Genomic DNA, 16,753 nt, shown 5'->3' with positions numbered 1-16,753 from the left:
TAGCTCCTCACTTTGGCCCTGGCCTGGGCTCCGCGTGAATGTGCTGTGCCCTTTTCCCTCTCTTCCCTGAACTTCTTACATAAAGGGAGGTCATACCGACCCCATTCTTGGTCCCGTCCCCGTAAGACACTGTCTAAGTACAAGCTTTCCTAAGCTTTTTTGAAGCCTCTTGCTTGACTCACCCGTTGTCTGTTGTGGAAGCCAGAGATAGCAAGCAATATTCGGAAACCCACCCCCTCGGGCGCCTTGGCTACTACTACTACTACTACTACTACTACTACTACTAAGCTACCCTGTTTCAATTTCTTGCAGCTCCCAGATCTCAGACATCGGGAAGGCAGAGCAAGAGAAACAAGTTGACGACATCCAATCCAGTCCAGTCCCGATTTGTAACCGGATTTCTGCGTCTTATCGATCGACGTAACGACCGCCCCGTAGAGAGCAAGGGAGACAAAGAGAGAGAAAAAAGAGCCCGCGCCTCTGCCTTTCCCATCTTTTAGTGTCCCAGCCGGCCAAATCACATCTCACATCATTGTTCTCCCACATCATTTCGCAGGACCATTGTCGCACAAACATCGAAAGATTTTCAGGAAAAACATACAGATTTACATGCGCTTTGCGCGAACGTGGTGGTGCCGAGAAATCTGACTGGCTCACTCTGCCTCTGTCTCTGCCTCGAGCTTGGGACGTGCAGATAAGGGTCGGCATTGGCAAGAGCTCACCGCATTAAGCCTCTACGGGAACGACCTCCTTCGGTTCCTTGCAGCAGCAGCGTTTTTGTATTATCCAGCACTTTTGTTTCTCGTTGGCGCAATACCTCCCCCTCATAGGAAAAAGAAGGACAGAAGCACGCACGCCAGACGAACGATAAGAGAGAAGGCGGGAAAGAAGCAAAACCCGACTGATTTTTGAAAGTAAGTAAAACCCAAACGCGCATTGGACCACCCCAGGCAGCACAGCAAACCAACATGACATATATCAATGTATGTACATGTATATGCACATGCACACACCTATCTGCACCCAACCTACAACCCCGGGCCTGGTTCTGATTGATAGCGCTCGCAAGGACCCCTGGCAGCCTGGCTTATCGTTGATTTCTCGAGATAGCTGTAACCCTGTCAAGTCGCTTTGGTTCTGGGGAGGGTGTCGAGCTCGGCCTAGAGTCCTACTACCTCATACCTGTCTCCCGACTACAATACGGTGCGCGCCCCCGGCCCAGGCTCTGGTCCATTGAGTCCCCAGTCAGGCTTTGTTCGTTCGACACTTCTGTTTTCCTCCATTGCCATCGCCCAACGCAGCTCCAACCTTGGCCAGAAAGCCTGCCTCACTGGTCCCGACAGAGGTAGAAAGAAGAGAGACTGGCGGCGTCCACCGACCCAAGCCTCCCCAAAGTCAAACCCGGTCACGAGCGCACCTGCCCTGCCCTGCCCCGCCGCGAGAACCAGCCATTGTTTACCTGCCTGCCTGCCTGACTTGAGAGTCACTGCGCCTTAGCCTTAGTCCAAAGCTCGATCGTGAGCTTCACCCTTTACATTCCTACCAAATGTTGGCCTATGCGAATTTGCCTCCTCCGCCCTCTTCTTGAGGCAACGTGAGTCAGGTACAGATTGAAAACGAACACCAAACCAACAACTTGTATATTAGTCGATCATCTCTACAACCCGCAACCGCCACGCGCCCTCCCCGACAGACATATCGACATACTCGAGATCCTGCCCCAGCCGCAGCCGCAGCGCCAGCAGCAACATCGCCAATCATGTCGCTGAACACCACTCCCGTGCAGAGTCCCGCGAGTGACGCCTCGCCTAGATCGCAGTCCACCCCGCGGCGGGGAGATTATTTCGACGATGCCGGCCGCCGCGCAGCCCAGACGAGTTCCCCGAACCATGCCCAGCCATCCTCCTCATCATCAAGGGCCGAAGTGAAAGACGACACGAGCGCTAGCAGCGTTTCGACGCCTGGCAACGAGACCGTCCCTAGCCCCGGCGCGGAAACTGCTCCTAGTCCCGGCAGTAGCGGCCCTGGCCCCTTGTCCAGAAAGCCTTCGGTCTCGAGTGTCAGTTTCCGGCAGCCTAACAACCCCAAGTTGCCTCAAGGACAGAAGAAACCCCATGGCAGCAGCAGAATACGGGATGCATCGCCTCCGCATCGTCGGTGAGTTAGTATTTCCTGATGTTTTGTTCTCTCCTCGCTTTTACTTCCTCTCGCCTCTCTTTCCTTCTCTGCAAATCCCCATATACCTCATCAAACCCCATGTCGATGCCACTGCGATACTCGATTGAGAAGTCGTTGTCATTGTTGTGGGCGATGAGGCTCTGCTTTGCTCTGTGTCGCTATTGCGTGCGGCAAGTTTCGGGCAAGATCAACCCAAGCGACGTCGAATGATGTTAGACATCCCGCGGGATGACCCTTGATCGGGCCACAACTGCACAACGCTGCAAATGCGGCCCGCTATGGTCTCGACTCAAGAGAATTGGAGCTCTGCTTTTAGCTCCTCTGGAGGGGTTAGCTGCAAGAGCCACTCTCGGGGTTCGTCACTCCAGAATCGTCGTTCGTGAGGGGTGCATCACATGGCCTGCCACACACACAAACGAGTACAAGCCAGAGAGCGTGTACCTGCACCCACACCCAGACGCGGTATTCCTCACGTGCCTTGGCCGGGGAAGGCCCCCTCCGCGCCGTTTGGATCGTGGGGACGGGTGCTGGTGTCTCTTTGACGGCTGTCCGTCCATTGATTGGATCCCATTGCGACGCGCAGCCACGGGGCCCTCGGGGCTTTAACCGCTCGCCGTTCAACTCCAGCTTATGCTTGCTGCGATGCTGCAAAACAAACGACGCTCGTCGGGCTGCCTCTTCAACAAAGCGCTTTCGACCCCAAATGGTCTTCGCTTGGCACTGGATGGTTCCCCGCCAACCCCAGCCTGCCCCTCTCTGGGTTTGACTCAGCGCTTGGCGATCCTTCTCGTTTCCTACCACCGCCAATCCATTGGATTGCAACCTCTCGAACGAGGTTTCGCGAAACATCTGACGATTGTCAACCCGACTTCCGCTGGCGTCACCGACCTGCTGCCAAGCTCATTTCACCTCCCTGCACCCACTTTCCCCAAACGGCTCAGCGGCCATTCTTTCAAGCTATCATCATTACATTACCTGCTTGTGTTCTAAAACTAGCACTTCCCATTTTTTTGGCCAATTCACATGTCTGCGCGATTTCGCCTAATCGATGGCTACTGAAACGCTGACACCTTCGTCTTCCCCGCATAGGTTTCAACAGCATGTTGGATTCGACAATATCACCTCTAATGAACCACCGACCAAAGATAATCCGATCTCGCTGACCCTTAACTATCGGCATAATGGTTACCAGAAGACCCGATCTAGCCGCACCTTCATGGTCGGCGTCGACGATAACTCGTACTCCGACCACGCCCTACAATGGCTTCTGGACGAACTTGTCGATGATGGAGACGAGATAGTATGTGTCCGTGTCATCGAAACCCAAGTGCGATCATCAGACAAGTCGTACCATGATGCCGCCAGCCAATTGCAGAAGCATATCCAGTCGAAAAACGTGAAGAATCTGGCGATAGCTCTGGTGGTGGAATATGCTGTTGGAAAACTGCATAACACGTTTCAGTCCTTCGTAAGTCTTACCAGTCAAGGAATGGTTTGGTGTTGGAGCGCATCACCCCTCCCCGGACCCCTTCTCAGGTGCGGCAGCGGCAGCGCGTATACCGCTTCCTCACACTCCCGGATTCCACTGCACCTCTGATGGGCGGGCAGTCGGGGACTATTGACAGAGCAATGGGCCATTTACTGACTTGTTCCCTCCAGATCAAGATCCACGAACCATCTATGTTAATCGTGGGCACGAAGGGTCGGTCCCTGGATAGTGTACAGGGATTCTTCAGCAGCTATAACAGTTTCTCGAAGTACTGCCTGCAGTACTCGCCGGTGCCGGTCGTGGTCGTTCGCCCTAACGAGAAGCGCGAGAAGAAAAAGGCCAAGCGAGCGCAGGATCCTGGCCGTCACAGCTATCTGAGCATATTAGCCGGTCAAAAACACGAAGCAGACAGCGACAACAACAGCACTTACGAACTCGAACCCACCATCGACCCCGACGAAGAAGCCCATCGTGTCGCGATGGCGGTCGGGTTGCCTGCCGCATTCGATCCGACGATCAAACCTCTGGACGTCGACGCAATACTGGCTCGGGGTGGTGGCAAGCGTGCGGCAACTCCGACACGAGAACCTGCTTCCATGCTTGATCTGGCCGAGAGAGGCCAAGAGCCTCTGGCGCCCGTCAATAAGGAGGGCGACCCCGTCCCCGACCCTAGCCCGGATAGTGACGGGGAGGATTCGGAGTTTGAGGAAGTGTTCGATGTGACCAGCGGCGCTGATGAAGCAGAGAAAAAGGAGCGCTTGCATAAGATGGAGTCCAATGAAGGTGCAGCACTCAAGACGTCAGGCCGGAAGATGAGCACAGAGTCGATCGACGACGAAGATGAAGGGGGGCTAAGACAGGAAACGGGTAAGACGGATGGGAGCAAACGTACTCGAGGACGCGTGACACCGGACGGGGCCCATCTCCTTTGAACCGGCAAACCTGCGAGGTCTTCTTCAGTGCAGTTGTCCCTTGTCACGGGTCTTTTTTTCTTCTTTTTTTCTTTTTTTGGCATGACTATTGAAAGAGACGACAACGCCGAGAGAAGGAAAGAGTTGTTACGAATGTTTGCTTGGTAGTCATGTCTTTTCTTTTCCCCTGAGCGAGGGTAGGGACGAAAGGCTATGCTAGCCACACATCAAAGCGTTGCGTTGTTTGCTACTTTCTGGACGGCGTTCCACAGCGTACTTGTCTGGTGTCGTATCTGGCCACGCCATGATTGGCCGATCTAGACAGATCCGAGAGTGGTATTGGTCACTCACTCTTCTAAGGTTGTGTGTGGATGTAGTGGCTGCTGCAATACAAATGATATCCCAACTCATAAGCGCAAGGCACTTCGGCTTCGTCATTTCTGTCGTACTGCATGACGATGTTCTGGACCAAGCCGGACGGTTTCACTGGCGCCCAGGAAAGTATGGATATGGCGGTTCCCAACGCCCTTGGTCGATTCAAGTACATTTGTTGCCTGAAATGGTTGTCGTCTTTTACAAAACGAAGCAGGAGCAGAGAGCCATATTTTCGATCAATGAGCTTTTGTGATCGGAGTATATATCCAGCTTCCTTGCCAGCGCTTCTGTTGCATACTCCGAACCGTAAATAGGGGATGTTGGATTACGTACGCAAATAGTATCCAACATGAGCCCAATAACAGATCGAATCGGTCACCATCGCCAAAAATAAGGAGAGAGAAGACATTCATACACAAAAAGGATTGCTTCGGGAATGGCATAGCGCGAAAATGCAAAAAGAGAAATTGCATGATGCGATTGTAGCTCCCATACGGGGAATCGAACCCCGAGCTCCGCGGTGAAAACGCGGTATGTTAGCCGTTACACTATATGGGACTTGAGAAGTAGTTGCTCCATCGTTAGTTCAATTCGACGCTACTGGACACTATACCGGTGAGTGCAACCGCACAATCCAGAACATCCTTTGCTTTCCCCTAGTATGCAACCACACTCCGACGGCGCCGGAGAAATGCATAACATAGAACGAAGACCGGATGTTGAGAGATTTGCGTCGCGTGCGTACCAAGTACTGGAACGAGTCCCAGCCTCGATAAATACTGATGGGCATGGACCGACCATGCATCAATTGGTTTGGTAGTTACCAACCTCGGTCGTGTCAATCAATATTTTGTTTCCCCCAAGCCGTTCACAACAAACACTGGTTCAGAGCCTTTTGGACAGTCATTTGCAGGAGTAAATGAAGCCATGTATCTGTTGATGAGCGCCAACGTAAGCATGGAAGGTACGAAACGAAAAAGAGGAGAAGTTCGTGTTTGGCAGACTTTGAGAGTCTGAGAAAAGTAAGTACGTGTTGGTTGGTAGGGCATTTTCACGATGAGAGAGGGCTGTAGCTCACCGAGACAGCGGAGGGTGTCCAAAAGTCAGCCACGAGGCACCGTTTTCCAGCCATCTATCTATGCTATCACATTACTACTGCAATAAAGTGTATTCTATAGGGCAACAAAGAATACTCATAGAGACCTGGTTGAATGATTCATGTTGCATTCTTCCGAAAAGCCAGCCAGTCTGACTGCCGAGTTCATCTGCCAGTCTAGATAGATATAAATATACATTGACGAGTATCTGTACAACCACCACCACCACACACCCCTCTTCTCGCCATTCCATGAACCTATGGAAATACAAGAACAAAAGGAACCAACACACAAATTAATCAACCCTGCCGTCCGTCCGGCCGTCCAAGTGCGCCGCCGCTATGAATGCTGCTGTTGCTACAGTGTAACAAAAGAAAGACGGGGAATCGAGAACCGCCCCCTATGACCAAAAATAGTAAAAAAATAAAATAAAATAAAAATCAGAAGACCCCAACCAACCCAACCGATGATGCTGCCATCCTATGCCAAAATGCAACTAGATGAAATTGTCCTCCGACGAGTAACGAGACTCATAACTCATCCGGTTGCCGCCGCTGCCGTAATAAATGTCTCCTGTCGTACACAAATTTCACAATCAGTCCAAGCGGCTCATTCGGACATCGAGGTACGCACCCAAAACGGAATGCTCACTCTCGGACCGCGCGTGCTTTTCCGCGGCGGCGATTCGGGCGAGGTGTTGCTGCTGCTGCTGTTCCGCCACTGTCGTCCATGGCGGGTTGACCGGGATCCGCAGGTTGACGCCGTCCTCGTGGTCCGCCGCCACAATCGTCGTCACGGGCTCCTCCTCCACCATGACCCCCGGGTACTTGTACCCGTAGGGCGGCAGCTGCCGTGGGCTGTGGCCGGTGTTGCTCTCTTCGAGGATCACATGGAGGGATCCGTCTGTGGCGCTGTTGTTGCTGCTGTTGTTCTTCGACCCGAGTTGTTCTCCACGTTGCTCGACCACTTGCTGTTGTTGTTGGCTCCTGATCCACTTGGCCTCCTGCTCGGACTGGCACAGCTCGCGCAGGAGCGCGGCGCCCTCGTCCCGGTCCTCCTCGCTATCGATCGAGAGACCCCAGGCGCGCAGGAAGTTGGCCTCGCCCCGGTAGTTCTTATGCAGCCAGAGGCGCTCCTCGCGCGTGTGCCTCGTCGTCTTCGCCGGGCGGGCCTTGTGGTCCACCACCAGTGAAATCTTCGGGCCGCTCAGCGACGACGACCGCGTCAGGGAAGAAACCTGGCCAGATTGGCCTGGTACAGGCGGCGGTGGGCCGGAGGGTTGTGGTTGTTTCACTGTTATCTCCTCTACCGTGGCTGCTGTCTCAGGACGTTGTTGTTGCTGTTGCTGTTGTTCCTGCTGCTGCTGTTCTCCCATCGATAAAACCTGGCTAATGGCAGGTAGAGGTCCAGAAGGCGGAGGGTGGCTCGGGGGCGGATAGGTTCTGGCGGAGATGCTCGACTCGGCGCGCGAAGTCGCCGGCTGTCTCGAATACATCTCGTCTATCTCGCCGTCGGACTCGGACGGCGTGGAGTTGGGGAAAGGTCTCCATTTAGGCCGTGTAACGGTGGTATTGGATCTCGTGACCTCTTTCGAGCGATCCTTGATATCGGCCACGGATTGGGACCGCCTTAAACCATGCTCGGGCGCATCGTTGGATGCAATACTCGAGCTGGGCGAGACCGGGTTGCATACAAAAGGATTAGGAGCAACAGGGGAAAACATCGCCGCTGACCCTCGGCTGTCCGAGGAGGATCCGGTCAAGGGCGGAGACAAGAACGAATGCCCGTTCGATGGATCCGAGTGCAGAGGGGACAGCATCCTTTGATGGGCAGTAGGGATCTGCACAGGGGCGGGCGGTTTGCCTTTGGACTGACCTACATTGAGCGGCGCAGGGCTCAACATGGAATTGGTTGCCGAAGGCGGTGGTGATGGAAGCCGCTTCTCCTGGTTTTGCTCGTCCGACTTCCGGTCGGAAGCCTGCATAGGCGGTTCCGGAGGGGACATGGTGAACCACTGTGTAACCGGGCGCTCATCCGCTGATGATGAAGTATTGCTGACACGCGAGCCGCCCAAGTGAATGATTTCCGCGGGCTCATTGTTGCTGGTGTTGCTGAAGTGCAGCAACTGTTAGCAATTGGGCCAAATGGAGTTGACAAATGGTTTGTGCTATGTATATATGTGTATATATATATATATATATAGATATAGATATAGATATAGATATAGATATATAGAAATATAGGTAGCACTCCGGGTTCATAGGGGATCACATACTTGGTTATGGCGGCAGCGGCAGCGGCAGCGTTGTTGGTGTTGTGCCATCTCATCCATTTGGACCGCTGACTGGGCTCCCTTGCAAGCGGCATCGTGTTGTTGTGTTGTGTATTAGTCGAGGGGCTCTGGACGACAACAATGGCGGACAGTCGATCGATCTTCAGATTGAAGAGACGTAGGTCGATGTGGGCGGGCAGCACAGAAGACGGGAAAGGGAACGGGCGTCCGGCGGGAGTTTAAAGAAATAGATAGCTGCATGGAATCGAAAGACTCGCATGGTACTTGTTCCCTGACGGGTTCTGGTCGCGATAGCGCGGCTTGGCGGAGCTCCCGTGGACGGCTATGTCGCTCCAGTTGCAGGGTGGGGGATGGAGACTGGGATAGGGACTGGGATCAGAGGGATGGGTAATGGGGGGGCCCAGGAAGCCGGCAGGGCAGGGCCTGTCTGTGATGGGCCAATCAACCTCAAACCCGGCTAAGAAACTGTCATGACAAAATGAATTCTCGACGAGGTCAAGTCAGAAAGGAGGCCGCTGGGCGTGGGAAGTCATGTGTGGCGGTCCTACCACACGTACTAATCAGGCTGTTTGGACGGGGTTAATACCTAGGTAGTCAGCCGTTCTATATTCCGACCGACATCATCAGCAAAGACTGGGTTGTCACCGTCCTGCTTTTTAGGCCTGTGTTGTCCAGCATTATTGGCCTGGGGGGCAGGCTAGTCGGTCGGCAATGCCCTAATTCGCGGCCGTTGGACGGCACTACCAAGACTTTCGCGCCCTTCACTTCAGTGTTCACTCAGGGGGCCGGGCCAGTACATTAGGTACTGTAGGTCGTAGTCAGACGGCCGTCATCAGTCAATTTTCCCGAGAGACCGAAACCATGGTTGAAGACTAGCAGGTCGCCCTGCACCAATTGCCATAAGGAGAGCCCATGCCCGGACGGGGATTGCACAGGACTGCAGCGTACATAAAAATGAGCAGATGGTGAGCCACAGGTCTGGTACGGGGGCCCTGCTACCCTCTTGGCAATAGGAGAAAGGGCAAGGCGGCTCCGCAAACTGTTAGCCGTGCAAGGTAGCTTACCTGGTTGGCTCGACATGTTCAACGTTTGTGGTGTGTTCCGTTGCAAGCTGCGTACGTGTATCGCCTCCCACCGACAAAATCCCAAATCGCCGGCTGAGCGGCGGCGCGAGAGTCATGGCCGGCAGAGCAGGTGGTCAGTCCGCCCAGCGACATTGACGGCGATGACGGCGATGATGATGCCAGGCACCGGCTGCTCCCTGCATGGAAGAGGCAGAAAATGGAGTATTGGACGAATTCATGCGTTAGGGGGGTGGTGGGTGGGCACCCTGAGAGCGGCGCTAGACCCTGTATTTTCCCTCAAGTGCTGTGTTTTTTCCTCACGCAACCCCACGAGCACATGTCTGTGCATGGCGTTTCAGGCTCGTTGTGAGCTGAGCTCGGCAGAACCAGGTGGCAGAAGAAAAGCAGGACAAGAAGAAGAAGAAAAAAACTCGAGATGGTCCCTAAAATAGGCGATGACTGCGAATCCCAAGGCGTCTTGTTTCGCGAATAGGCAGTTGATCCCGATTTATTTTCGGATCCAAGCTGCTGCTGACTGGTGCTGTCGAAAGCCACAAAAGGCAGGCCGGGGCAGATGGCAAGTGGGGAAAGGCCATCTTGCCAGGGCCGCTTCCTTTTTGCATTGTTCCTTCCAAAGCTTCCAAAGCTTCCAAGCCTCTTTTCTTCTTCTTCAGCTTCTTCTTCAGCTGCTACTGCCACTAGTGACCGACCACAATAGCTCGACCGGGTGTCTGCGATGTGATTCGGCAGCGGCCGCAGACTTACCACTTGCCGATCATTTGACGGCGAATAAACTTCCCGTTGCAATCAAACTGCATGTAATCGGCCAAATTAGAGAGGTTGCAGTGCTAAGAGAGGCCAAGTGAGTGATTGGGCTGCCTGCAGCACATCATCCACGCCGCTGCAGCGATTCGATGCGGCTGATCCAACCGTGACACCGAGAGGGTCCGTGCTCGGGAGCCCCTCCCGAGAATCTCTGAACGGCGCAGACGGCCAGCAAGCAACGAGAGAGAACAGTCACACAGACACGTGGGCCTAGACCTGATCCTTTGCTGAAATTGGTCGACGGCGGCGGTCTATCGAGCCGAGGTATGTGCAGATCGCTCAATCAATTGTTGTGCAGCGACTCGGTTGCCCAACAATTGGATTGTTTCAAGGGTCGAGCTGGTTGGCGGTTTTGTCGCTCGAGCCCGTCTCGACTCAACCGTCGTCAGTCGACTAACACATTCAGCGTCTCAAAATACCTGCACGACGGATGAGCAGACATCGTTTGGCAATCCGAGCGTTGTGTGATTGGGCCACTGTATTACCCATACCAAGTGGCTGCCGATCCATCTGGGGCTCTTTCTCACGTGGTGTCCGCGAACCAGAAGCCACAAGAAGCCTTGCACCTTGGACGACCTGGTAAACTGCTCGGGGCACTAGCAAGCCCTTCCCATCTACAACTGGGTCTCGAAAGACCACCATAAGGAGGCACGCCCCTGCTGCGAGCGGAACTCTATGGATCATGGAGATTGAGGGCTCGGGGGGGGGTTCATATTCGATTCGGGCAGTGCACACGGCCTGCCGAGATTATCTTCTCTGAGAAGCCGCGACTCTTGAGGGGCAGGACAGCCCGACCGGAGATGGCATACCATCACACTATAATTAGACAGCATTGCCAACACGAGAGCTTCTATGGGGTGGATGCAAGTGAAAGATCTACCCAATACCCGGGCCCGGCTTATGGTTCTAGTCTCCATTTGGGGGGATCTTCACCCAAATGTTGGAATGATTTTCCGATGAGGGCAGATTAGGATCTGATCCACCCAAATTTCTCGAGACCTATAAATGGAGAATGCTAGATTGAATATTATTCTCAGAGGAATCAACTAATGCTGCTATTGATCTTATAATATCCTACGCGGCCTGAACAAAAGCCACCAAGCCAACCACTGGGGGAGCCTCATCGTACTTGAGCACCTCGTTAGCTATACGTCCCGACATGTTATCGCAATAGACAGAGACTCGGCATCAGACAACCACTGGAGAGATGTCGTGCATCTTACACCTCAAAATGACTTTATTGTTGATAGGTATAGCAATAGCCATTGCTCAGTTCCTGCCATGACGAGATTAACCTTAGTATTCCATCCAAATACCGTGGCAACAGAAGTCTCGTTCTCATACTCGCTCAATGGTTGCCAACCTGCCTTCTTGGCAAGAACCAAAGCTGTCTTAGGAATCGCAGTTCAGGGGAGGTCAAGGGGCATTCCCTCCCTTCACTACCAGAACATGCGACCAAGTGCCTGATAGTTATATGGTGCACCATCTTGTGGTTCAATCTGCTTCACGTCCATAAACCGCGAGGCTAGACATGTTCCTCGGGGGCGGTTTCTAACGACAGCTTCAATAGGTTCTATCCTGTGGAATATCACCAGCCGCTTCATGAGAAACGCTGATAGCTATGAAGACGGCGAACATACCCCACAGCCTGTTCCTGTAACCAAACATCTACTGATACTATTTTGCTCCATGAGGCATGTTCTACTCTGCACACGTCCTATGTTGATGATTTTCATGATGTGACCTGCTCTTGTCTATGTCTTCTGCTGCTTTGGTCAGACCTAGTGTAAACCCGAATTAGAAAAGGCGTGACATGAACATGGCGGGGGGGGGGAATTGAATCCTGCGATGTGAGTTGCGATCATTCGTAAGGCAGGTAGAAGGATACTACGCTATAATTACCCGAGTATAGCTCTCGAGTGTTCTTCCACGTGGTCTAAGATACCACAAGACTGCTTTCGTTCATCAATATGCCCTCTTCTTGCAGACACTCAAAAACCAGGCCTGAGCAGCGGGAAATATTAATGCACACATCTAGTTCGTCTCGCGCATGAGTAACACAACTGGCGGTCATTACCATTTATTTCAACCACATGAGCTTTCGTACATGGCCAAGTACCATAAGCCCAGCCAATTCTACGGATAATATCCTCCAACTTCAATCCTGTCTCAAATGTCACCCAGCCTGACCGAAACAAAACAGCCACAAAGTACGGGTTACTACCCTGGAATCTACCAGATCCAAAAAAAGAAGCCCCGAGTCCAAGGATATGAAGATGGCGACAGAACTTGTGCACATGAAAACGTGTGCATATGTTCCCAACTCCTAGTACCATAAGAGCTATGCATATCCAAACATCACAACACGTCTTCCCTTATGGCCTCTATTCAACTCCCTTCCATCGCCTCCGGTCCCCTTCTACCCAAAACCCTCGGTTGAAAACAATTATATGAGCCACCTCTACCTCGATTCCGCCACCACCTCAAGGTCAAATAAGGGCAACTTAGGACCAAGTGGCACGCATATCGGCCGACCGGCAGCATCACATTCCAAGGAGCTACGGCCTTCGGAAGGAAAGAGGCCCTTTCGAGCCCTCAACAACGTGTATATAAACTTCACACAGTACCTCAACTCTAGGAGGAAGGAACCAGAGCCCACAGAAGTGCCATGACAATCAACTAGTAGTGGAATACAGCCTAGGCCTTTCTAGCCCTTGTCACACAACCCGAATAGTCTTTCCGCTTCAAGCAAATTTCGGCTCAACGTTTATTTGATAAGCTACCCAAGCCTGAAATACCCTTTCCAGGCTGTTACCAACTTCGTCACACAAGCAAAGGTCTTACCTCTCACCAGAACCAAGTCACGGCCAGCTGGCTGACAGCTGGCAAAGTTCTGGTTACGGATGAACCTTTGCAACTTTCATTATTGATGCGTGCGTGATTCAATAGGTCGATAGAGATGAGTGTTACCAAAAGCAAATAGAAAGAAGCCAATTCGCGAGGATGAATAACGGGTGTTGTTCACACACTGTAGGTACCTAGACTGACACCCAATGAACACCGAAAATAGAATGTAACCGGTAAAACAATCAGCTGGGTAGCACGCCAAGATCTGCCAGATCGGCTGAGAAGCTTCGATAAGATAAGATTGCCAAGGCTTCTACTAAAATCCCGAGGCAATGGATGACATTACATCATACCGAGGGTACTTGGCGACATGGCGAATCTACATGTCACATTTCGACGTGTCAAGCATGTATGTGTTCATATCGAAAAATGTTTGTGGTTATTGTTGTTGGTTGAACCAATTTGCTTTGATTTGTTTCATGGTCCATGGACGGTTTCGCGTTGTCATCGCTGACGAGCCGTCTCTGCCTGTGAGCTAGCTATATTCATTCCCTCCCTGTGAGATACCGCCAGTGTTGGTCCACTTCCTGAACCATGGGTATCTCATTGATTTCCGTTTCTCCAAATCTTACATGAGCCATTTGCTTGATACGCGTGGCAAACCCCCGAAACCGAAAATGTGTGTATCTCAAATTCCTCGGTAAACTCCTCAGATGGTCGTTCGTGCATGCTACAAAATCCCACCACGGGATTTACCGAAAAGAAAAAACGCCTCGTAGATGCCCTCGATGCTGTCGCTGAAAAAAAAAAAAAAAGAAAAAGAAAAAAGCAGGATTCCGTGGGAATAACCGTTTCATATACCCTCTGTGGAACGCCGATGGCCATGCAAATATTGACGAAAAAAAAAAACGAAAAAGGAAGAAAAGCACAAGTAACGTATGAGTCTACACTCATATCATTCAAGAATGATAGTGGTGGAGCGTGTGTGTCGCCGGCATGGGGGTTGGTCGTCCACTGCCGTAGCCAGGCATGAATTCCGGCACGATTCCAGTGCGGACGTTGTTTCGGCGGCCCAGTGGCTGATAGTGCATTTGAGCGGAGCCCAAATGGTACTCGGAAAGAGGAATCGAAGGCGGTGGGTAGTTAAGAGTATTGACAGGACGCAGAGGCTTGTAAGGGCTGTTGCGCTGCTGAAGGTAGACCGAAGGCGAGTTGGACATGGGGGTGTGATGCCCAGCGTACGATTCGGCCAAGGGCGATGAACCGTAGACGGCCAAGCCACGCGGACTGTTTCGCTTCGTAGGCGTTCCATAGTTCGAAGGGGCTGTATAAGCTGGTGTCTGAGGACCGCAAGTGGCCATAATGGGAGCCTGAGGGGCCCAAGTGGTCGCGTTGGGATAGACGGTCGCCATGGCACGGACACCTGATCCCAGGGGCGGCAGAGAGACTGGCCCCTGAGAATAGTTAGGGGGCGGCACGTAGGCAGCAGATGTAGCCTGGCTAGTGTCCAATGTGAGGTGTGGCACAGGCAAGCGGGCGGGGTCCACGCCACCGCTAGGCAATTGGCGCGCGTGCGGAGGCATGGAAACGACGGATTGACGGTTTACTCGCTTCGGCGCCGGCTCGGCCACTTCTGTAGATTCCATACTTCGCTTTCTGGCTCCGTTGAAGCTCAAGCTTGGCTTGGCAGCCAAGGGTGACATCGCAGGCGTAGGCTGGAATTGTCCGGGCCAGCTCTGGTTCGTGCTGTACATGGTCGCGCTTGGCGAGTAGGCTGGGACCGAGGCCGGCGTGCTTTGCATGCTGGAAGCCAAGACGCTGCTGTGAGGCAGGATGCTGGTGGGCGAAGGCAGCGGAGAGGTGAAAGTTCGGTGGGTTGGCGACGGCAGGTTCGGTTGCATAGCACGCCTGGCTGCGGCCATCTCGGCAGCCCTCTCAGCCAGCTCGGCTTTCTCGCAGTACTCATGGAAGCACGCCAGCTTGTCCAACCACTCTGCCCACTGTTGCTTGGAGGTCAACAAGCCATATCGCATGTTGCTAAGAAATTCGACCTCCATAACGTGGATCTCCTTAACAGCGATACCGGACACCTCAGCCCAGGTCTTGTTCGTGTAGGTGTTATCATCCAAGAACTTGTTTCCCAGCATGAGCGCTACGGTAAGTAATCGGTACTCGCTTCCAGGGCTACCATTGACTTTCGGGTTCGTGCTCTTCAAGCGGTACACGAAGAGCAGTGCCAAAAGAATCACGTTCTGGGTGACCTGGGTCGTCGATAGAATGGTGTTCACCCATTTCTTGTAAGCTCGATCCGGCCTCGTGTACGAAGATAATGGAGGTACCGGTGCGTTCGGGTTGCGGTCTTTGACGCCCTCTGCCGCTTGGATAGTCTCCATGTTCTCGAACCAGAAGAAACATGTCATCTGCGAAAAGTTAGGTGCAAGTCGGTCCGGTATGGCATACCATTCTACTTACCAGTGCAGCAAAGTCATCCAGATTGCCGCCATTCGAGGTGATACAGCTCGGCATGCGCAGGCTGTGCATAACCATGGTGGATTCTCTGCGAGAGACGGTGCCCCCCTCCGAGTGTGCGTGGCTTGATCGTGTGGAGGATGGTGTCGACGGCCGAGTGGAATGACGTGAAGCTCCAGAGTGGCAGGCGGGAACTGATGCCACGGCCGAGGCATGGTGAGGTTGCTGTGAAGGTTGCGGAAGTTGCGGCAGATTTTGCTGGTGATGTTGCGGTGCCGTTTGGTAGTGATGTTGGTGCGGCAGTGGTTGTTGCTGTTGTTGCTGCTGTTGGGCCTGGCTTTTCGAGAACTGGTTCAGCGTGGCATCACAAAGAACCATGCCTGGGCGGCTGGCTTGCACCAGGCTGTTAGGCTGTCTCGCCAAAGCAACATGGCTGTCGTACGTCGAAGAAAGCACCGGATTGTGGTGGTAAGTAGTGCCCATGCCGTCCTCAGCTGGGGGCGTTCGAAGACCGCCCGAGTAGAGGGCAGCTTCGTCGGCCACAGACGTCTCTTGTACCTTCTTCAAGCTCAAAGGCGGAGGCACAAGCCTTCGTGACTGCGGATATCCCACCGGAGATGGGAGATAGGGAGGTACGAATGGACGAGCGATAGTCGAAATGGCTGAAGACATGAGGAAGAGCTAGAAATTAAAACTCCTGAAAGAGTTCAAATATCCTAGAGTGGAGGGATTGGTGATCGAGGTGGGAAAACCCGGAGAGAAGCAAGTTCAAAATCGATGTGAGTGGTATTGTTCGTCTTTGGTGGGTGTTCCATTCATCAATCGTCAGGCCAGGCAGGAAGGGCTTGTAGTGGTCAGGATCGGTGCCGGGAGTGAATGCTGCAAGACGCAATATAAGTGGTTTGATGGTGAATCCGAACAAGTCATATATGAGCCATATCGAGCATTGAACAATCCGGACTGAAGTTGTTGCCAAAACCGGTCCAGGAGAGAAGTAGTAATGTTAGAGAAAGAAGGAGGCTTTTTCAAGTTTCGACTCTTTCGTTTCCGCGTTCCTGGATCCTCCTTTGGTTGGTGGGGGTGTGGTTACGGAATGGGAGATATATCGAATCGGGAGGGACGGTTTGTTGCTGCAGCGCTTGTCGACGAAGGTGCAACGGGAGGATGGTTGGGTTTACAACGGATGAAGGCAGAAATGGCTTTGC

At 52.9% G+C, this 16,753-nt stretch overlaps 4 protein-coding genes across 4 annotated transcripts; 2 read left to right on the top strand and 2 right to left on the bottom strand.

Moving 5' to 3' along the window:
* Nucleotides 1-1,759: 1,759 nt before the first annotated feature.
* On the top strand, nucleotides 1,760-2,161 carry PG986_014756 (uncharacterized protein; the record flags this gene model as incomplete). Its single annotated transcript, XM_066850978.1, has 1 exon — nucleotides 1,760-2,161. One exon carries the CDS (start codon nucleotides 1,760-1,762, stop codon nucleotides 2,159-2,161), a length of 402 nt encoding a protein of 133 aa, XP_066693216.1.
* Nucleotides 2,162-3,226: 1,065 nt separating this feature from the next.
* Nucleotides 3,227-4,533, top strand: PG986_014755 (uncharacterized protein; the record flags this gene model as incomplete). The annotated part of the gene is made up of 2 exons (XM_066850977.1): nucleotides 3,227-3,646; nucleotides 3,838-4,533. Coding segments are annotated over 2 exons (1,116 nt in total), but the record flags the coding sequence as incomplete, so codon positions are not given.
* Nucleotides 4,534-6,645: 2,112 nt separating this feature from the next.
* PG986_014754 (uncharacterized protein) lies at nucleotides 6,646-8,417 on the bottom strand (the record flags this gene model as incomplete). Its single annotated transcript, XM_066850976.1, has 2 exons — nucleotides 6,646-8,152; nucleotides 8,326-8,417. The coding sequence occupies 2 exons, from the start codon at nucleotides 8,415-8,417 to the stop codon at nucleotides 6,646-6,648; spliced, it is 1,599 nt and encodes a 532-aa protein (XP_066693214.1).
* A 5,621-nt stretch (nucleotides 8,418-14,038) lies between these two features.
* On the bottom strand, nucleotides 14,039-16,220 carry PG986_014753 (cyclin; the record flags this gene model as incomplete). Its single annotated transcript, XM_066850975.1, has 2 exons — nucleotides 14,039-15,499; nucleotides 15,552-16,220. 2 exons carry the CDS (start codon nucleotides 16,218-16,220, stop codon nucleotides 14,039-14,041), a joined length of 2,130 nt encoding a protein of 709 aa, XP_066693213.1.
* Nucleotides 16,221-16,753: the final 533 nt, after the last annotated feature.

Source organism: Apiospora aurea (genome assembly GCF_038362705.1).
Source record: "Apiospora aurea strain CBS 24483 chromosome Unknown utg000010l_segment0_segment0, whole genome shotgun sequence".
Lineage (NCBI taxonomy): Eukaryota > Fungi > Ascomycota > Sordariomycetes > Amphisphaeriales > Apiosporaceae > Apiospora > Apiospora aurea.
Note: the sequence above shows the minus strand (reverse complement) of the source record. Positions and strands in the feature narration are given on the sequence as shown.